The sequence below is a fragment of the Salvia hispanica genome, chromosome 4 (genome assembly GCF_023119035.1).
Source record: "Salvia hispanica cultivar TCC Black 2014 chromosome 4, UniMelb_Shisp_WGS_1.0, whole genome shotgun sequence".
In the NCBI taxonomy this organism is placed as follows: Eukaryota; Viridiplantae; Streptophyta; class Magnoliopsida; order Lamiales; family Lamiaceae; genus Salvia; species Salvia hispanica.
In genome coordinates this window covers 40,037,390-40,039,734 of record NC_062968.1, presented here as the reverse complement: position 1 = coordinate 40,039,734, position 2,345 = coordinate 40,037,390, and the positions used below count along the sequence as shown (strand labels likewise).

The 2,345-nt window shown below is 33.3% G+C and overlaps 1 protein-coding gene across 1 annotated transcript; it reads right to left on the bottom strand.

The window, feature by feature from the left end:
• Positions 1-571: 571 nt before the first annotated feature.
• Positions 572-1,275, bottom strand: LOC125224176 (non-specific lipid-transfer protein 1-like). Its single transcript, XM_048127535.1, has 2 exons — positions 858-1,275; positions 572-753 (listed from the first exon to the last, which is right to left on the bottom strand). Exons 1-2 carry the CDS (start codon positions 1,199-1,201, stop codon positions 744-746), a joined length of 354 nt encoding a protein of 117 aa, XP_047983492.1. The 5' UTR covers positions 1,202-1,275; the 3' UTR covers positions 572-743.
• Between the last annotated feature and the right edge of the window lie 1,070 nt (positions 1,276-2,345).

Below are 2,345 nucleotides of genomic sequence, written 5' to 3'. Positions count from 1 at the left end.
TAGCAACTACATATCTCTTTAATTACCTATGCAGAAATTATTGGCAGAGTTGTGCTTACACACAAATAATTGATGAATTGCTCAAAATGGCAGAAATTATTGGCGAGTTGTGCTTACACACGAATAAGATGAATTGCTCAAAATGTATATTTATCGTATTTCTTGGGTTGTCGATAATTAAAGCTATTCTTTACAACATATCTTTTGGTCATCACGACGATAAGGCGAAGGTCAACGCCGTATCTTATAAATTGGCATACTTCAACTTATTTGTGGTTACAACGAAACTCATTAACTTGGAAATTGGAATCCATTTAGTCGTGAAATGACAAACCACGTTTTACAACACCGGCAATGTATTTAATCTCAATTTAATTAATTATAAAAAATGTAAAACATCCAACAAATCAATTATTTCAGAAGAGTTAAACATATCTAGACAATTTGAAGTGATGACATATTCGCAACTTTTGTAATCTTCAATAGTATATGGATGATTGTATCTAAATCTTAACCCATTTTCAGTTTTGGAGATCATATCCAAGTTATTAGTAGTACTATCTTTCTATAGTTGCGAAAAAACAAGTTCGCTTTATTACTAAATAAATATCACTATTTCACAAATCATTACAATACTAATAGGACTCCGGACGGAGGTCGTAAAGATAGTACAATCACAATTTATAAATTACAGTCATCTTATTCATATCATAAATATGTAAACTTTCCATTGCAAACTTCCATTACTGGACCCTGCAGCCACATATAAACACAAATTACGAAAATGCATAAAAAATAGAACTAGGTGACACATGAAAAATGGAGTAATAATTAATTCGAGGGAGAGTTGTAATTACTTGGAGCAGTCCATGGATGGGGAGTAGCGGTACGGAAGGGCGACGCCACATTTTGTAATGAGGCTATTAATCAATTCCGGCTTGGCCCCGACGCTTGGTGCAAGAGACTTTACGCAGCCACACACGGCCTGCCTATCAGGCGTTGTGGCCGCGGCCTTGTTCAAGTTTTTCACGCCATCACAGCAAGAGGCCGCCACTGGTCCGCTTCCTCGGAGGTATGCCAGGCAGGGGGACACGCTGCTCATTACCTGCCCGCATGAGATGGCTCCTTCCGCAGTCGCAGCCGCCGCCACCACCACAATCACCACCAAACACACTACCTTAACTTCTCCAAAACCACCCATTTTTTGCCTTAAATATATGGTGTACTTTTTTCTTTTTTTTTGAGGGGGGATTGGAATTTGTTGTGAGTGAATAATAGTGCTCTTGCATTGTCACTATATATAGACTGCTGCATGAGCTGCTTGCGTATTTGTTTATAACAATTTTGTAACTATTGCAAATTTGATCAACTACTTGTCGGCAGAAATTAATCTAAGTAAGGGCGCTTACTGTAAATGATTATATGGATAAAAAATAATCTAATCTAATTAATCAATCATTTGTATTTTAGCAGATTTGCTATTTTTGAACTTGATTGAACATTTTAATTATCCTCCAAATATTCAAATTTATGATTCATCAATTTATTTCTCTCATGTCATATTCAAATTGTCATAAAATATAATCCTAGTGGAAGTATTCCCATTATAATAATATTCGTGAATAACTTAATTATATATGCTCCGTCGGCAGAGAGTAACTCTTCAGTACTTAATTGATACACATCCATTAAACGATGAAGCAAATATCAAAAATTGTTGTAGTTTTGAATCTAACATGCACGCCACATAGAAATGGTTTTGTATGGCAAATTAGGAAATCGACGTAGACTATCACATGGGATTAATTGGCCCAATTATTGATCTTATTTACATCTACCAATTACATTACGTGTCGTCATGGCAAACTATTCATATTAAAATTTCACTTATATCTTATTTTTTGAACAAAATATTACTCGAATGTGAGCTCAATTATTTTTCCAATAATAATTATATGGGTTATACAAATTAAATTATTGGGCCATCGATACATATAGTTCATACTCTATACTTCTAGCTTTTTTCTAAATTTAGTTGCAGGTAAATCTTGTTAATTTGGACCCGTAATGTGTATAATTTGTTTGATTAATTTGAGCTAGTACATGGTAATAAACCATCCGTCTCCTAAAAGAATAATACAAGTTTTAACGTGAAATGAGAAAAAGTAATTGAAGTATATACACATTGTTAGTAGATATTGAGACTGACATTACTAGTAGTATGTGGTGTACAAGATGTTTTCAAAATAAAAGTAGACTAGTTTTAATGGATGAATCCAAATGACAAAATGAAAAATATAATAATTAGATAATAGTATAAATTTATTATATTTATTTTTATTAAA